At 48.1% G+C, this 16,627-nt stretch overlaps 1 protein-coding gene across 3 annotated transcripts in view; it reads left to right on the plus strand.

Annotated features, from left to right (window-relative positions):
• The window catches only part of rin (ras GTPase-activating protein-binding protein 2), a 74,755-nt gene that overhangs the window by 32,441 nt on the left and 25,687 nt on the right, over positions 1-16,627 (plus strand). For all 3 annotated transcript variants that reach the window (XM_084589477.1, XM_084589478.1, XM_084589479.1), the window contains exon 6: positions 15,347-15,870. In XM_084589477.1, the coding sequence (XP_084445603.1) occupies positions 15,347-15,870 (524 nt within the window). The remainder of the gene's footprint in view (positions 1-15,346; positions 15,871-16,627) is intronic.

A 16,627-nucleotide genomic window follows, 5' to 3' on the forward strand; every position in this document is an offset into this window, starting at 1 on the left:
AAATATCACAGTGGGGCTGCTGATTGTTCAAGTTATATTATGGGGTCAAACTTCAAATGCCATTTTCTCAGTTTCATATTTTTGGTCGATCTCTACAGTCTTACGCAGGGTTTTGATAACTTCTTTTTTGTTCACACAAATAATTTTGGTACCATTTTCTTCAGAGAGAAATGAGGTACCCGATAGCATTTTTAATACTCCGCCAGGGTGGCGGAGTGGTTACGGCGCTCGACTACTGTTCCCAAGGACGCAGGATCGAATCCCGGCCTAGGCGGCAGCTTTTCGATGTAGACGAAAAGCAAGGTGCCCGTGTGCTGTGGGATGTCAGTGCACGTTAAAAAACCTCCAGGTGGTCGAAATTTCCGGAGTCCTCCATTAACGGCGTCTCTCATAGCCACCCCACAAAACCAAGCCAAACCAAACATTTTTAATTTTTTTGTTTAGTCAATGGATAAATATCAATTTGAGATTAGATTAATGAGTTCATGTCAAATAACCCAGAATTTCATTCTCAACATAATATGTGAGGATGATGTGCCTTTTTCAGGAAAACGAAGGATGTCATCGGATATGGGAAGTCTTTGGCTATCAATCCATGTAATTAAAAGCAACGAAATGCAATGAGGAAGGTTGTTAAAGCTGCGTAAGAAATTCACTAAATATGCTCTGGACTTTGTTAGATAACTTTTGATCTAAGACCACCAGCTCAATTATGATTACATTTTTGAAATCGGGAGAGAAAACCACATCTCTGTGCAAAGTTTCGTTAGATTCTAGCCATAGATAAGAAAGTTTGTTTTAACACCCTCGTCCCCCCTTAAGAGGGGACAGGGGTCTTTCGGACCAAACAATCTAGAAAAAAAATCGCTTTTTAGAAAATGGGAGTTTCGAAATAAGTAGCTCTTTATCTACCTATCTGCTAAGTGTTTCATATCTAGGATCACTACAGTAGACTCTCGCTAAACGGAAATCGGTTAAACTGAACAGACGCTTAAGGGGGGACACCCCTCTTAAAACTTTTTTCCTTATTTATGGGTGGATCTGATTGAAACTTGCACCATTAATGTACTTTTGCATGCTGATTTCAAATATCTGATTAGTTTTCTTGTAGATCAAATAGCTTTCAAATTATTACCTAATTCATGTTCTTCGTTTGGAGGTGAGTTAATTACTAAACACTTTATGGCATGATGAGAATAGCCCTGCCAGAGTGATCTAGAAGGATCATAGAGTGCCGCTAGTCATGAATTAACGTGGTAGAGAATTTGAACCAAAGTTACAATAAGTCAAACTTTTATGACTAAAAGCCCAAGTTGGCACCTAAGATTGATAATTAATTCTGTAAATGTTGCCGCATAATAACTATACATATTTTTGTCCTACGGCACTGTCAAAGGTTTTCTCTTTCTAACAAGACAAGAATGAGAGCTATAGCACAAATAGACTAAGAGATATCTCTCCTCCAAAATTGCAGCACCCTCAAAATTGCAGTTTTGAGAAAACGAAGAAAAACACTTCACAGCATGTAGGTGTAAATTATGTCAATGATTGATATGTCAACAATATCAGAAACAGGTGGAAAGTGATCTGAAGCGAAAATTAATGGCCTATGCCAATTTGAGCCAAAGTTACGCAATAGGAAACGTTTGAAAGGAAAATTCCATTTGGGTACCGAAGACAACATAACCTTCTCAGCAAATTTTCTTTTGTGGTCACTGCATTTACCTTGGTTTCATGAGACTCTCAGGATTCCCTTTCTAGAAAAAAAAAATTTAAAGCAATAGCAAGAACAGGACCAGAGATATTGATCTTTCAAAAATGCAACACTACCAAAATTGGGGGATTGTCGGAAGCACTCAAGCCTCACGGCATTTAATCAGGAAGGGCAACCCCAAAGACCTCATGCTATTAAAATGCACCAGGAGCATAGTCGGGGTGCATGCTGTCGCGGTGTTTTCTTTTTTTCTGTTTTAGCAACGCCAAGCGAAGCTGCCCGCTTCTTTGCAGAACGTGCGCTACGGTGCAAGTCCTTTTCTTCAGCTCTCCTGGAGCCAGTTGCTGTCACGTTTGTACTGCATTCTTGCAGAATTGCTGCTGCTGTATGCTTGCAGCCGGCATTGAAGCGCAGCACAGCTTCTGCTGTGGCTGCTTCCACAGCAAACAGTGATTAGTGCCGCTCTTTGTGGATCAAGGTCCAGATGACCGAGTGGAAGCTTTCGTTCGAGTTCTGGGTCTTCCCCCGAATGCACCTCTGCAGCAGGCTCTTCTCTGATAAACGACTATAAACAGGCAAAAGAGCATCAGCCACATCTCTTGGCAGACTGTAATTGTGCTTTGGTGCAGGCTCCTCTTTTGCCTTTGCAGCGTTGTGGCGGCACCATGACTTCTCACCGGTAGGACACAAACTGTGCTTGGGGCAGTCATCAGTAGATGTGATGTGGTAATATGTCGCCATCACAGCTCGCTGCATGGCATCCACATCACCTACATTTGATCGAAGCGCTCGGCCATAATATACTGCCAGCTTGTCAACTAGATCAGCTGTCAGCCTTCCTCTGCCGCCAAGACTGCTTCCCTGCACCCTTGTGCCTCTGCAAGAGGTTGCGCAAAGCTGCTCCCATACGCTTGTGCACGTGATTTATGCAGTCCTCTTTGACTATTTCAATGTAGCCATAGATTGCAGCATCTTTAAGAGCACTGAATGTGCGACTGTCCCCATCGCATAGCATGGTTGTGTAGCGCATGTTGTGGCGCTGCAGAGATCTTTCAAACAGAATTTTGCCAGCCTCTACCTCCATTTGACCAGCCTTGGAGTTGGTGTTTTTTTTGGCACTGGTGGCGTGATTTCCAAAGTTCGTAGCCGTCAGTGTTTGGCTTGGGACCAATTTCGCAGCCCAGACAAAAGTTTGATAACACCACATAATCAAGCACATAACCAGTGAAGAGTTCCACCACGGCACCGACGCCTATATGTGATGAGTGTCCGCGCGTCATCCATGTGCCGTCGTAGCACACGGCAATGTTCCCCCTATGCCCAAAACACAAGTCATTGTAGACCTTCGCCACTGCCTGCGCGGCTTGTGCCATAGCGGTCGTGGCGGCTCGGGTAGCAGCAGGTTGCAGTGTGTTCTTCAGATGCCGTTGAAACGTCTTGTTGTGCATCCCGCGCCGCGACAACCCCATCGCCGAAAAGATATCGTTCATTGCTGTCTGGCCGTTACCGGTCGACAGCATTGCTCGACTAGCCAGAATATTCAGCTCAAAAGGATTGCACCTTTTCTCGCCGTCAACCCTCCGCGAGTTCCACTCGGCCGCAATCTCACCGCAGTTGTCGCACAGCACGATCAGTTTTACGGCGAGGCCATAGCTCCGGTCACTGGTGACTAAACGCACGCATCCACGACACGTTTTGCACCGCACGGCATCCAGAAGGATATTCACAATGCTGATGTCAATTACCGCATAGGAGGCTGTTCCGTCCGCATCCGACTCTGCGGACGCACCACTTGCATCGGCGAACAGCGCGGTCTTTCGTGCCGTCGCCGGCATCGATACCAGTCTATCAAGCGTAGCCTGCTCACGGGCACTCACTTGGGTTATGTCACTGTTAGTGACAGGCGCGGTGTCAATTCGTACACGACTGCAGTCGGCACGAAGAACGGCGCCGTTGTCCAGCGGAATCGGAGAAGCGTCGCCGCCCGCAACGTAATCGTCACACAATCCCGCAGCACTGGCACTTGCTTCTTGCACAGTATGCAACGATGTCGCATTCTTAACGCGTTTCTTAGGTTGCTTTCGCCCGAACTTGTGCAAAGAGCGATACTTCTTCGCGCCTGGCATGACTCTCGCGTTGCACTAGCGTGGTCGGCAGAAAGACAAAATGGCGTCGCTGGGAGTCCGCATTCCAGGGCTAGCTTGCCGGAACCAACCAAACGACGCCATTTTGATCACGTGCCTTAACCGGCCAATAGTAGCACGCGCTGCATGCTATCTTTTTGTTTGTTTTTTGGGGGGAAGGCGGAGCGCACAGGGTTGCTTTCCGAAAGAAAAAATAAGCCGAAAGCGCGCGCTTTCGAACGAGACCAAAATCGCCGCGGTGGAACGCGTAGTTCTCATGCGCCGGGCGATCGAAATTGGGTGTCGTTTGTCCACAATTTAAAGGGCAGTGGGTGTGGTACTGCATTTTTTAATCGCTATAACTTCATAAATACGCGGGGTATAAGGATGAAAATTTGCGTGCAGATGCGGAATGGTGCGAGGAATACGAAAATGAAAAAATTGAAAATCCGATTTTCGGGCCGATTTTCGGTGCCAAAGAGCCGTGTCCCCCCTTAAACGGAACAAACTCATCAGAGTTGGTTGGTTTTCTATCAACGCAATGTAAAAAAAATCCCGTTAATCGGAACTTTTTCGACCATCGCATAAACGGAATCGAAAGCAAACTCGAAACCAAAACTAGTTGGGCAAATGGAGCGCCATCGCGGTGCGCATCAGTGTCCCCCTCCCCCTCAACCTCCCCGGCCTCCTGGCGGTTTCGGCAGTTTCGGGTTTTCTCGCACAGTGCGTCACGTCGCTGCTTGTCGTGGTGTGCGAGCTGTTCCGTATTGTTAGGCCTATGCCTCAGAACCTTTGTTTGGTGTCGTGGCGACATTTCGTCGCGAAGTCAGGATCCGATGGCTACGCAGAAACGACAGCACAATGCGCTTGCACTGAAAAAGAAGATGGATATCATCAATTACTTCGAGACTGGTCACTTTACTAAAATGGCGCTTGCGACGAAGTACGGCGTCCCGAAGAGCAGCCTGACGAGAATCCTCCAAGACAACGACAAGCTGCGGGCGGCATTCGAAACGTCACGCTTGGTCCCCAGCGAAAAAGATTACGAGCAGCTGACCACGAGGATCTGGAGAAGTGCCTCGTGCTTTGGCTGCGAAGGGCCCGCAGCGAAAACATCCCCATCAGCGGACCACTCATTCGTGCTAAAGGAGAAGAATTCGCTCTCCAGCTTGGCATTGAGGGCTTTTCATGCAGCGACGGGTGGCTGACTAGATTTAAAGACCGGAATGGTGTAGTGTTCCGTGCCATTTCAGGAAAAGCTGCTGCTGCCGATACGACGGCATGCGGAGAGTGGAAAGCAAGACGGCTGCCCGAACTTCTAAAGGAGTACTACCCTGAAAACGTCTACAACGTGGAGCATAAAATCATTTTTCAGCAGCCATTAAATTAAATCGCAGTACTACCCTATTAAAGGAGTACTACCCTACCAGCAGAAGAGTAAGTGGTCCGTTCTTTTTTTTTTTTTAATATTCCTGTACTCAGAAAAGAAAAATGTTCGCTGTGTACTTAGTGCAGTAAAGTTCTTGCCCATTGTATACTGTTCTCCTTATTACCGAAATTTTGAATTTCGGGATTCACTTCCGCGGAAATCACAAACTGCGCGCCTGCCTGTCGTGTCGGGACCGCGGAAGCTGATTGCGCAATGCTGAACCCATTCTTGCGGTAAACGGAACTCCTGATAAACGGAACATATTTTCCCGGTCCCTTGAGGTTCCGTGTAACGAGAGTACACTGTATTTTAATCACAGTGCCAATTTATATAATCGATGTCGCTTGAATTCGGGCTGAAAACTGCCACCGAAACAACCATTATTCGTGGGGCGTAGCACCCATTTTGTGCGCGGCACCGGAGCCATCTTGGTCTCATTCCAAGCAGCCGCCTTTCGTCTTCAAATTGCCGCCTTTGCCGTTTCCATTCGCCCATTGGTCGCATATAAAATAACAAATAAGAAAACGTGGCATTCGCAATCCCATTGGCTTTCGGTGTACACATGACGGCAGGACGTCACCGTATTGGTGGAGCTGGCTGGCGGCGTCTGCTCTGCGCACCCGAACTGCGGGGAGACTGCGTAGGCATGACGCCGGTCACGCTTGGTTCCGAACCACGAGGTGCATTCACTGCAAGATTTTGGAAAAAAGGAAAAAAATTGTTGATTAATCATCTCAAGTGATGCCCTGCCCCGGCTATGTGCACTCAGGCTAACGTAAGTTGTGCACCGAACGTTCGAGCATTCGGGCCTGAGACTGCTACTGCCAGCGGTCGCACCCGCCGCGACACTGCTATTGCAGTTTGCAGATAGGCAGAAAGATAAGCTCAAAACAGAAAAAGCTTGAGCTCACGGCGACTCCAGCAATGAAGCTGAAGTCAGATTGTTTTCGTGATGATGACTGCAGCGTGGCGAACAGTCTGTTGTCGAGGCGGAGTTCTTGATCGTTAGATGTGAACAGTTGCCGAGACGGGTGACGGCGATATTCGTGCTGAAAAAGGTGAGCGTGAATAAGAAATTGCCATCAAACTTATTCTCCAGCGCGTAATCTGCTGGGACACGTCGTCGTCATAGTGCTCGCCGCCTGTTTGAGCCTATCGGATCGCGTTCATAGTCTCTAGTGAATGCGCTTGCTTCCCGTGCAATGCAGAACACTGGGAAGCAGCAAACAGCTCCAAATGACACTTTTTTCCTCACCGCGGTCTTGATGCGAGAACGTGGCAAAATGACGTACGCAAAAAAAAAAAAAAAGTTTCTGCCTGCATGTGACTTGCGCAGCCGAGAAAGTGCCAACTGAACTTGCTGCAACTGCAAATCAAATAGAAAGAGGTGACACTTGGACGTTGGAAAGCAAAGAGACTACATCCCTGAAAATTTCTAGCCATTTTGAATTGTAAATGTGTACATTGCACCAGTAAATATCTATTAAATAATCCCTCATTTCTTTTTCTGTTCTTTTCTCAAAACATGCATTGTCGACCACTTGCAGTTTTGGAGGGGAGAGGGTGCATGTGCGGCCTTCTCGGAGCAATACTCTCTCAATACAGTCAAACCCGAATATAACGAACTCGGATAGAGCGAATTATGTTTTATATCGAACACTCGAATTTCCGCTAGCATTATGCATATAAAATGTATTTTTTATAACGAACTACACATCGGATATAGCGAACTCAGCGCGCGCGATCGGTCGCCAAACGCCCGCCAACGGGCGGGCCTTTGTGCCGGCTCCGAGTTCTCTCCGGGCAGCCCACGCTGCCGGGCCGCAATACTTCTAGCGCATGCCGTTGTCAGATGGGTGAGGGATTGGCGACGGCTCCGTTCCTCAAGGTCTCACACAGCGCATACGTCATCACGCGCCCGCTAGGGTGCTTCTGCTCCGATGCCACGCTTCCGTAAAACGCAGGAGGGGCTCTCTACAGCAGCTTCCACGAGGGACCCTCCTGTACGCATGCGCGGCCGTCGCCCGGAGTAGCGTGAGTAGCCTTTAAAATCCGCGCCATCGGCCAGCCTCTCTTTGCAGCGCTCCTATTCGGCAGCTGCCTACCATGTGATCAAAGACGTTCGAGCAGCTCCGGACCTATTGCGCTTCGAGAAAGAAGCAACACCGGCCAGAACTGGTTTCAAGTTTGGGCGAAGGGAAGGCAGCCTCCGAACAACGAACGCGTCAGTGGCGAACTTTCCCGCATCCTCGGAGCTTTCTTTGTTCGCGTTTGCAAGTCGTGCTGCTGCTATCCTCACGATTCCGGACGTGCCTACGTTGCTGCTGGCTTGCATTCCGGCGCTACATCCTGCAAGATGATGACGAAGCAGCGGCGTGCCCTACCGCTTTCCGACAAGCTGGAGATAATTCGCCGCGTTGGCCGCGGCGAAGAAAAGTCTGACGTTGCCGCGCATTTCAAGATTCCGCGGAGCACGTTAAGCACCATTTTGAAAAACCATTCGGCCATCAGAGGCAATGCACAGGAACGACCAAATGGTGACGGCTTTCGCCACCGCAAGCCGGCTTACGACCAAGTAGAGAAAGCGCTGTACCAATGGTTCTTGGACGTTCGCGCGCGAAATCTGTCGGTCTCTGGCCCCATGCTACAACAGAAGGCAAAAGATTTTGCCTTCGTCCTGGACGTCGAGGGGTTTACAGCGGGCAGTGGTTGGCTCCAACGATTTAAAGACCGCTACTCCATCACCGGGAAGGTGGTTGCAGGTGAAAGCCAAGCAGTGGACGCTGAGAGTGCTGAAAAGTGGGTGCAAGACGTGTGGCGTGCTGTCACGGAGAGATACGAACCGTGCAATATTTTTAACACCGACGAGACTGCCTTGTTTTGGCAACTGCTGCCGAGCAGAACCTTGGCGCTAAAGAATGAGAAGTGCCATGGCGGCAAATTGAATAAGGCCCGAGTCACCGTTCTTCTCACGACAAACATGGACGGTTCATCAAAGCTGCGGCCGCTTGTCATAGGCAAGTTCAAGTCTCCTATGTGCCTGCGAGGATGCACTTCACTCCCAGTCACATACAACTCATTCTAAGGCCTGGATGACCAGAACGTTCGAAGCGTGGCTGGGACGAGGAACTTGCAACGAGCGGGCGAAAGATTTGCCTCCTCCTCGATAACTGTTCTGCGCACCACTGCGGCGTCACGCTCAAGAACATCGAGCTTTGTTTCCTGCCACCGAACGCAACAGCGGTTTTGCAGCCCCTCGATTAGGGGATCATCCGCGCTTTCAAGCTGGGCTACAGGAAACGCGTCGTTGAGCGGCTGTTGGTGAAATTGCAGGTTAACGACGAGCTCAAGATTAATTTGCTGGCCGCAATAGAAATGATTAACCGTGCCTGGCAAGACGTGACGCAATCCACAATCCACAACTGCTTCCACCATGCTGGACTATGTCGAGAGGATGCAGAAGCTGCTAGTGAAGCGCGCACTGTGCAAGATGACAGCGATGTTGCCACGCTGTGGGAAGAACTCGCTGATGTTCCGGACGCTGTGCCCGAAGAAGTTGCCCTGGAGGATTTTCTCACTGTTGACGACAACGTAGCCGTGACAGCGAGCCCGTTGGACTCGGAAATTGTTGCCGACATGCTGGCATCTGGTGCGAACGAGGAGACCGAGGAGCCGCCGCCGGAGGACGATCGCCCTCGCCCGACGTTGCACGAAGCCCTCGCTGCTACCGATCTGCTGCGCCGATACTGCTCCGGAATACAGGGAAGCGGACTGGAGTTTGTGGAAATGATGTCGCGTGTGGAAAGTGCGATTCTCGCTGATGGAGTTAAATGCAGTGTTCAGGCGAAGATCACTGCCTACTGCAAATAAGTGAGCATTTATCTGCAATAAATTTCTTTTGTAGATTCATGGTGAGCGGCACGGTTTTTCTTTAGTTAGTGTGTTTTCGCTGCGCTGTCTGGACATCGTGTATAACGAATTTGGTACTGAAGTTCGTTATAAACGGGTTTGGTTATAGCGAAATACTTTATATAGCGAACAAATTGCGTTGAATTACGCAGTTCGTTATAACCGGGTTTGACTGTACCCCGGCGCGGCCCGCGCGAAATGCATCCGAAAGGCATCCGGATGCATTTGGCGCCGGACGCCGTCGGACCACGCCGAACGCGCCGGCGTCAAGCGCCGCCGGAGTGTAGCAGGTCACGTTTTGGTCGACGTGACGTCGCCGTGCCGCTCGCGCTACGTCGTAGTGTATTGCCGCCTTGAGGGGAGACACTGGTCTTAAAATGAAAAGGTTTATTAGTGATATTTAAATGAAATTTGGTATGTATATTTCATCCTCCTGTTTTCAAAAATGTAATTAGTTTCACTATATCTCAATTTGTTCTCATCCTATGAGAAAATATATGAAGCTTAATTAGGTAATTTCTTACGGGACGTTAAGGCACTTTCCCTCAATATTGACTTCGATTGAAATGCAGCTGTAACTCTGCCATACGGAGCTATGCTATTTATATTGTCATTGAGGTACCTCATCGCATAACAATTTTCAAATATGTCGGTGCCCCATAATTCCAAAATATAATCGGCTGACATTATTGTTCACAATATTTGGTATGTCCAGTTTAGCAATTATAAAAATTGCATAACTCCACAGTTAATTCACCCTGAACTCAACGGTATACGACGTAATTGAACCACAAAAACATGATCGCAGTGGTTATGGCGCTCGACTGGGATCGAATCCCGGCCTCGGTGGCCACTTTTCATTGGAGGGGAAAAGCAAGGCGCCCGTGTGCTGTGCGATGACAGTGCACATTAAAGAACCCCAGGGGGTCGAAATTTCCGGTGTCCTCCACTACGGCGTCTTTTATAGCCCGAGTCGCTTTGGGACGATAAACCCCACAAACCAAACCAAACCGAAAAGTTCCGTGCGGCTAGTCATGTTGACAAAAATAATGTAACTGAGAACAATCGCATTTGAAGTTTTAACGCTGATTACAGAAAATTTTGGGAGGAATCTTAACAACGGATTTTCGGCGATCTGGCACTCAGCGCTGACGCCAAGGAGGTCAAACTTGTGCGTAGTCGCTGACTTTTCCGACAGAACGGACTTGGTTTGTGCCGATCGCTCAACACGTTGTGCCTGCTTTGCCGTCGAGTGGTAAGCGGCATCAACACGAAGTGTGCCGCGATCCGGGAAACAATCCGTGCTGCAACTTGGTCCCGCAGTGTCGTCATCGTGCACTGCGGTTGATGTTCCCGGCAAATCCGAGTCCAGCACCGGCTCTAACACTGCAGGTCCCGATGGCGCACTCATAGCCGACACCGGTTTCTTGTTCCACACTCCTTTCTTGCAGCTTCCAAAAGCTCGCTGTGTGCACGGTTTAAGTCTACTGTCTCCTGGCATCTTGATAACAGAGAAAAACTCCAAGCACAAAACGAAAACACAATGTGCCGTCGAGAAACACAAGTGTAAAAAAGCAAGCGCAGAAGATAAAGAAAAAAAAATTCACAGTGGGTTAGCAGTGAAGTCTAGGAGATTGCGAAAGCAATATTCCTTCCTGCCTCTTCTTATGGCGTTCAGCTTTCTCTTGAGGAGATTCTTCCGCACGCTGTTTCTTCCTGGCCTCGTTACTTTTCACTCTAGACGCACGCTTTTCAAGTCACTTTTGCCGCTCCTCTGCACTTTCTTGAGCACGTTATAACAGTCTAGTTGCATTCTTGCTCTCCGCACTGGTTAGAGAGGACCTTGGTAAGCATGTAGATAAGAGTCCTTACCATTCAAAGCAGACATTAAGGGGAGACACTGGTCTTAAAACAAATTTATTTATTCTTAGAGATATCACAATGAAATTCGGTGTGTATATGTATTTCTTCCTGCTGTTTTCAAAAATATAATTTGTTTTACTATATCTCAATTAGTTTTCATACTATGGAAACATAACTGATGCCTAATTGGGTAATTTCTTACGAGTGATTAAAACACTCTGCCTCAATATTACTTGACTCTGATTAAAATGTAGCTGTAGCCAAAGACCTGCCATGTGGAGCTATGTTATTTATATTATCACTGAGGTGCGTTACCATATAACAATGTCCAATTATGCCGATGCTCCATAATTCTTAAATATAATTAGCTGACATTACTCTCCCCTAAATTTGATATGTTAAACCTAGCAACATAAAAATAGCATAGCTCCACAGTTCAGTTCTTCCTGAATGCAACGGTGTAAGGCTTATTAAAATTGTACCACAAGAACGTAATAAAAAGTTCCATAAGGCTAGTCATATTGGCAAAAAATATGAAGTTGAGAAAATCACGTTTGAAGTTTTGACTCTGACTGCAGAAAATTTTGGGAGGAATCTTCAAGTGCAGGTTTTATTTCAGTGTTCCCTATCTGGGGGGGAACACTGAAACAAAACAAAAAGTGTGTTATTCCATCCAACGAAAACATTTCCTAAAAATTTTGAAGATGTGTACATGACAAAATTATAAAAAAAAAAAAAAAATGAAGTTATGAGTTTACTTTTTTTTTTTTTTTAAGCCTACGAGAGCGCGGGGCTAGGATGTCCAGTTTCAAGGATATCTTGAGCCCTGCAAACACTTTCTTGAGGGAACTAGCGGTCCCGTGCCAAGGGGGCCTGTGGCAAATTGTTGGGTGGTCCTGAAAAGCTCCGTTGTGACGCTCATGTGATTGACCCCGCAATCTCGCCGCTGGTTCCGTACTTCGTGTGCGCAATAAAGTTGTTAACGCTTTCATGTCCACAATCGCGTACTCTGTACTGGCATCGCATTCTGCGCTGAGACCGCGGTGAAACTCTCGTTTGGTCACCAACTTTCTCAACAGAACGGACTTTGCGCCGACCGCTCAACACAGTGCGTCGGCTCCGCTGTAGAGTAGTAAGCGGCTGCGGTATCAGTGTATCGTGATCCGGGATGCAGTTCGCACTGTAATTTGAACCCGCGGTGTCGTAACGAGAGTCCTGACAGCACACTTGCGACCAGCGCCTTCTGGCTTTTCGTTAATGACTGCGACATTGCAACTAGCGTGGAAAAACGCAAAGGACAGCGACAAAAGGTACCGCGGGACAGCACGCAGCACGAAGGGACACAGCATACTTCTGGCTTTTGTTCCACGCCTGTTTCTTACGGCTTCCAAAGGCTTGTTGTGTGCACGGTTACAATCTACCATTTTCCGGCATCTCGATCGCAAGGGGAAGAAAGGAAAGAAACGATCGGCACAAAACGGTGCATCGAGAAACGCGAGCGCAAACGCAGACACACGTGAAGAGGCAGCTGCGGCGGCGAATGCAAAACAGAAAGAAAAAAAATGACTCGTTGGTCACGCCAGCCAATAGGAGACTCGGAATGGCATGCTTGACAAGCGCGCCGTGTGACAGCCAATCAGAGACCATAAACGGCCTTCGGAAACCCGGCGCTTGCAGCCATACCACTTGAGCGAAGCCATTTTGAGATAGCGCAAATTGCGCACAACGAAAACAACTTCAAACCAAGCCCAAGATGGCGGTGATCGGCCAGCTGGAGCGCCCGCAGTGCGCGCGGGAATTTCAAACAAATTTTCTCTTCTCGGGGGGGCATTTCGCGGCTGCCATGATGTTTTGAAAACCGATTTTATCGCATTTCCGGACCGGCTTCAGCATTAATAATTTGAGTGCAGGTGCTCGAAAAGTTAAACCTTCAGAAAATGAGCGTTTCTCAAAATCGATTTTTTGGCCATTTTTGACCGTTCTAAGCCCCGCGTCTCCTCTTAAGTCCCACCCCGGTAAGTCTTGTTCTGCTTCGGTGGCTTGAGAAGAAGTACGCATTCGCCGAGCCGCACCTTGAGCATGGCGTCTGGCTCAACGCTCTTCACACTGTTCCTCTGTCTCCGTAGCTCGCTGTCGCTTCCTGGCTTCACACTGGCAAGCCGCCTTCTCCCTCTGCTTCTCGGACAGCATGACGAACTGTCTTCAAGCACTGAAATGGCGTGCTTTATACTGCGCAGCCTCCCTTTCTCTACTTACCGAAAAGAGAAGAGAGGCGAAGTGTCTTCAGTGGAAGACGACACCACCTGTTAGACCACAGTGCACCTAGTGGGAGAAGCGCGAAACGCCCGGCGTGGCTCCGAGCCACGCAACGCTGAAGAGCCGACTTGGTCGCTCAGCTCTCGCGCTGGTATGACGTCAGTAGTCACGTGGTGTAAAGCGTAACTACCGAACCACGCTATGCTGAAGGCTCGAAACCTGGTGGAGTATTGCTTTTGCAATAAAAATGATGTGGCAGCCACGCCAGCCAATGGTAGGCGCGGAACGGGGCGCTGACAAATCGGAGACCTGAAAACGGCCCGGGCAGCCAATCCGCTTGAGCGACGCCATTTTGAGATGGCGCCGATCGGCCGGCTGGAATGCCCGCGGTGCGCGCGGGAAGTTCGAATAAAATTTCTTTTCTCGGAGGCATTTCGTGGTTGCCGCGGTGTTCTGAAAAGCGATTATCGCATTTTCCAACCGAATTCAGCGTTAATAATTTCTGTGTGGGTGCGCGATAGGTTAAATGTCCTGAAAATGAACTTTGCTAGCAAACATCGACTTCTTGACCCATATTCGACCGTTCTAAGACCCGCCTCTCCCCTTAAGGTGGCGTGTAAAGTGCGATCTGCAACAGCAGCAATGTGCAGCTGCAAGCTGCTTGCAGGGTGTGTACAGTGTGGCTGGTGAATGTGAACTCATGTGTGCAGGCAGTGCGTCGGGCTCAAGGCTGCAGTTGTTGTTTACGAACGCGTAGTGTTTCGAGGGAGTGTTCGGAGCATCCAAAATTTTACACGTTGTACAATTATTCGTAGTGCCTTGGGGGGTTTTCGGAACATCCGAAATTCTGCACATTGTACACAATGCATGCATGGTGCATTATACAATTTTTTTCGAACAGATTCGTAGAACTGAGATTCCTGTAGTCGTAAAGTGGTCATTGTGTCACCAAGGGACGCATAATCAGAGCGCCACTACTTGGCCAAGTTTGAACCTTTTCTTGTGTTTTACATTACCTTGCAAGCATAACTGAAATCTCACCTCATGTATGCTTTGAACAAAGTCATGTACATTCAGATGCTGCTGCATGTAGAAAAGGGATCAAATTGCTGTAGAACATGAGTATTGTCAACTTTGATGAAGTTAAAACTTAGACAACAATCCCAGTTCGCCTTCTACGACTGTACATTCTCTTTGTAGGAATAATAAAGGTTTTATAAAGTGCGTCTGGCAGCAGCGGCATGCTTCCAAAAAAATGACATTGCGCCCTGTGTAAAACGTATAGGATCACGATACCCCCCCCCCCCCCCCCCCCCCCCCTTTTTTTTTGACAAACTTTGCCAAAATGATGCTTTATAAGATGAGCTAACGACTACGCTTATGAGGAGAAGCCTGGCTCGTAAGAAACTTGTTTTGCAAGTCTTTGGGAGCCGCGAGGCAAAGCGTATAGCGCACACGAAAAAAGGTAAACTTGGACATGGCAGGAAGGCGGCTTGCTTTGTTGAGAAAGTAAAAAAAGTAAAAGTGCAGCAAAGAAGGAAGAGGAAAAGATAAAAGCAATCGTTCGCATCACTTGGCAGCACAAAGCACAGGGCAGCAGTGGCAAGAAGCGCCAGTAAGGCATGTACAATTTTGCCGCACTTTTCGGCGTGCCATGCGTGTTTCTCTACTATTGCCCCTTAGGTGACACCGACACCTTGGAAGGAAAAATAAGCTTTTTTCATGCAAACATTGTGTTTTCACATGGAATGAAACCCTCATTGTATTCATGCTTAAAGTGATGCTTCTAAAACATAACATAATGTTATAACTAAAAAAAAATTATATAAACAGGTAAAAAAATACAAAATGTATTTTCTAGTTTTTTTTTATTTGTTTTTATTTAGTTTTTTTTTTATAGTCATTTAATTGGGAGACTGTATCTTCACTCCATGCCATCGCCAGCAGCCAATATAGTTAAAATCTTTGCCAGTCCTAGTGACTTGAGGGGTTCTACGCTGTACTTCCAAGGTCTCTTGTGCATCTCGACTATTTTGCTTTATCATTCTGCAGCACCTCCTGAGACAAAGACCTATGCCAACATGGTGAGCAAGAACTCGGCACCACTCTCGTCATCTGGATTCACACCACTGAGTCCTGCGGCACCTTTTGGCGGTACACCAACTAGTGGAGCGGGTCACGGTCCGTCGGGTGCAGGGCACCCAGGCAGCCGTTTTGGAGGTGATCATCACATGGCAGGAGGCATGCCTGCAAGGCCAGACCAGAGGGGAGGGCCACGGCCACAACAGCAGGCGCGAACACAGCGCTCTTCACTAACACCAGCCCCCAAGCGAACAGAGGGCGGCCGCAATGATGCTGTGCTGAGTGGTGGAGATGATGGGCCTGCCCCACCACCCCTTCGGTCTGGTACCAAACCACAGTACCCTGACAACCAGCAGGTGTTTGTGGGAAATCTACCGCACACTATCACCGAGGAGCAAGTGCGAGAATGCTTTGAGCAGTTTGGCCGTGTTCTTGAGTTTCGCATCAACTCCAAGACAACGGGCAAAATGACAACTGGTGGCAAGGCTGTTCCTGTGAGTATTTCCTAGCCATGCATAATTTTTTGCTCTGACCATTTGTCTTAGCTTAGATTGATCCTGCAGTCTTTGAACAGCCTTGTGGTTAATGTGTGCTATACTGCTATCCCATGAAAAGTGGGTTATTTCAAGGCAATGAATTGAAATGACAGTTGCGAATCTAGAAGCAAAGTGTGATGACTGGTCGGGGTTCCATTAGTCACCTTTTGATGGGATGCAAATCATGCTAAATTACTGCTCATGATGCACCTGTGTTTACGCCACTGCTGTATTAATGTAATTCAAGATTTTTAAATCTCCAATATTTCTGTTTCTTCTTTCCAACTACCGTATTTACTCGAATCTAGGCCGGCCTCAATTCTAGGCCGACCCCCTAAATTCAGGCGGTCAGAAAAAAAAAAAAATAAAGTTTACTCGAATGTAAGCCGAATGAAAAAAGGCATTGACTGGAACTAGAACATGCATTTTATTGTGCTTGCGACGCTCATTGTAGCACGTCCAATGCTCACTCGCTGTCTTCGTCGCCGTCGCTGTCCTCTTTGTCGCTGGTTTTCTCCCACAGCGCACTGTCTTCGCTTCCGTCCAGCGCGTTGGAAATACTGCACTTTCGGAAGGCCCGCGCAATCAGTTCGGCCGGAATCTCCTCCCACGCCGCGGCGACCCAGTTCACCACTTGGCTAAGCGAAGCACGCTTGATGCGCCCGGTCGGTGTGAGCTGGTGATCTTGCATTGTCAGCCAGTCGTTGTAGTGCTT

Source organism: Amblyomma maculatum, chromosome 1, assembly GCF_055883805.1.
Source record: "Amblyomma maculatum isolate TAMU_Amacu chromosome 1, ASM5588380v1, whole genome shotgun sequence".
In the NCBI taxonomy this organism is placed as follows: Eukaryota; Metazoa; Arthropoda; class Arachnida; order Ixodida; family Ixodidae; genus Amblyomma; species Amblyomma maculatum.